Below are 2500 nucleotides of genomic sequence, written 5' to 3' on the forward strand. Positions count from 1 at the left end.
CACACACCTCCACACACACACACCACACACACCTCCCCACACACACACACACACACCACACACACACACACACACATACACACACACACACACACACACACACACACACACACACACACACACACACACACACACACCCCACACACACACACCCCACACACACACACACCCACACACACACACACACACACACCTCCACACACACACACACACACACACACACACACACACACACACACACACACACCTCCACACACACACACACACACACACACACACACCCCACACACACACACACACACACACCACACACACAGACACACCCACACACACACACACACAGACACCACACACACACACACACACACACCCCACACACACACACACACACACACCCCCACACACACACACACACCTCCCACACACACACACACACACACACACACTCCCACACACACACACACACACACACACACACACACACACCATACACACACACACACACACACACACACACACACACCCACACCCTTGTCAACCCTCAGTGAGATAAGACGTGCCTGAAGGCGCTCGGTTTTAGTGAGCCAGGCTGAATCTGTTTGGTTCTGCCCACTTCTGCTATACCTCCCAACGCCCTACCAGCCTTATTGCCACCAGGAGATCGATTCAGCAAAACATTCTAGTGATTAGTGAACGAAATGATTACGGAGCAGTGTTCCTATACTGCACTTAAGGAACTTTTCTAAGTGTTATCTGTAGCCATCAGTGCAATATGATGTTTTCATACAGCTCGATAGTGCACCCCAAGGAAAAGTCAGACAGTGGGCACTTTTATCGGTCAACTTTAAAGTGCCAGTGACAAGGACCACTGCGGTGTTTACATATATCGTGAAAAACTGTGTCGGCGATCTCTAAGCACCGAGGACAAAGTCCACGGTCTTCATAACCGACAAACATTAACAGATGTCTACCAGTGTCAGTGTCCCTCAGTGCCGCCATAGTGACGAACACGTCCGTCCGTCTTCGTCAACAGATTTCAACCGATGTACACTCAATCACTTTACTCCTGACGCACTTCTTGTATCATCTAAAGTGGAAATTATCCTGATATGTTATCGCGCTACTCAAGTCACTGAAAATATTCCACGCCATGGAGCCGTAGACAAGGCCGTCACGTGCCATAAGCCCAGTATTAGAACCGTAACCTCCACTAGGAAACCGAGAACCCACTCCTGACAGACCATAAATACCGACCACACTGAAGTTCCATGGATATGGCATGATCTCCGTCTTTTACTGCTATCCAACGTCACTCTCTAGCTAACAAGTCTGACGAGCTGGCACTGGCAGTCAGGTCAACTGCCGCGGGTTGCCAGCATATGTGAGACTTGGCAAATTGTAACACCTGAAACGTCACATTGAAGGATATCAACTTTTTCATCACCTCGTCCACAAAGACGCGGAGGGGCGCGTCTTCTTTCTGTCAAGATGACCCCACGCCTGTCACGCCTGATGTTCAAGTCCCCAGATGTGAAGCATGGGTACGTCGTGCTGCGGGCACACCCACGCAACACTGTTTTTCCATTATAATCTGTGTGGTATACCATCCGCCCGATCACCCACCAGAGACACTCTATCAATCATCTCATTACCACCAGACCACCAGGAGTTAGGGTACCCATAAAATAAGTTAGTATTATGTGGGATTTAAATGAAATTGACACCACTGATATCCAGGACCAGCTATCACTATCACAAGTTGTGACCTTTCCCACACACGGTCATCAAAACACTTTGACCTTTATCTTAACTGGACTTAGCGGACCAGTACCAACCTCCTCAACCACTGCCAGCCCTGTCGGGTGTAGCACACACTTATCAGTGCTCTGTCCCCACCTGCCACTCCCACTCTCAAGTACAGGAGACCTCTACATCAAGACCCACAGGCCGATTTTTTTACTGACTCTGCAGTACGGGCCTTTGACAGTGGATATTCACTATCCATGGACTGGAAGTACCCAGCGCGTGATGACGGGAAACCAAATTGATAAATTATACCAACACCACCACCGAAGCTCTTCACTTCACCACTTCTTCCCTGAGAAGTCCGTCAGATCTCACTCTAGCTGACTTGCCCTGGATCACACACCTCGGATCAAAAAGACTTATGCAACAGAGAGAGACAGGAGCATTTCATCTCACGAATTACATCTGCCACAGGTCACTTCTTGCAACAGAGTCATCCAAGTGAAATACACTGCAAAGAAGTCCCACTACCCCAACCAAATTACAACACTAGGCAGACCAACACTGGTCAATGGTATGGTAAGCTTAAAGAACTCTGCAGGTGGGACTAAACAATATGACACACTCCCTCCCTTCCTTAGCCACCTCACTAATGCGTTGACGCAGCTGAGCAAACAAATAACCATTTCACATTATATGCCAGACGCTCCTACTTGGCTTGACACAACCACTCCCTTGCTTACTCTACCAGCCC

The 2500-nt window shown here is 48.8% G+C and overlaps 1 protein-coding gene across 1 annotated transcript in view; it reads left to right on the top strand.

Annotated features, from left to right (window-relative positions):
• The first annotated feature begins 1488 nt into the window (after positions 1-1488).
• The window catches only part of LOC121860383 (putative neural-cadherin 2), a 30058-nt gene continuing 29046 nt past the window's right edge, over positions 1489-2500 (top strand). The window contains exon 1 of the mRNA XM_042357501.1: positions 1489-1541. Within this exon, the coding sequence (XP_042213435.1) occupies positions 1489-1541 (53 nt within the window). The remainder of the gene's footprint in view (positions 1542-2500) is intronic.

The sequence above is a fragment of the Homarus americanus genome, unplaced genomic scaffold (genome assembly GCF_018991925.1).
Source record: "Homarus americanus isolate GMGI-L3 unplaced genomic scaffold, GMGI_Hamer_2.0 scaffold8484, whole genome shotgun sequence".
Lineage (NCBI taxonomy): Eukaryota > Metazoa > Arthropoda > Malacostraca > Decapoda > Nephropidae > Homarus > Homarus americanus.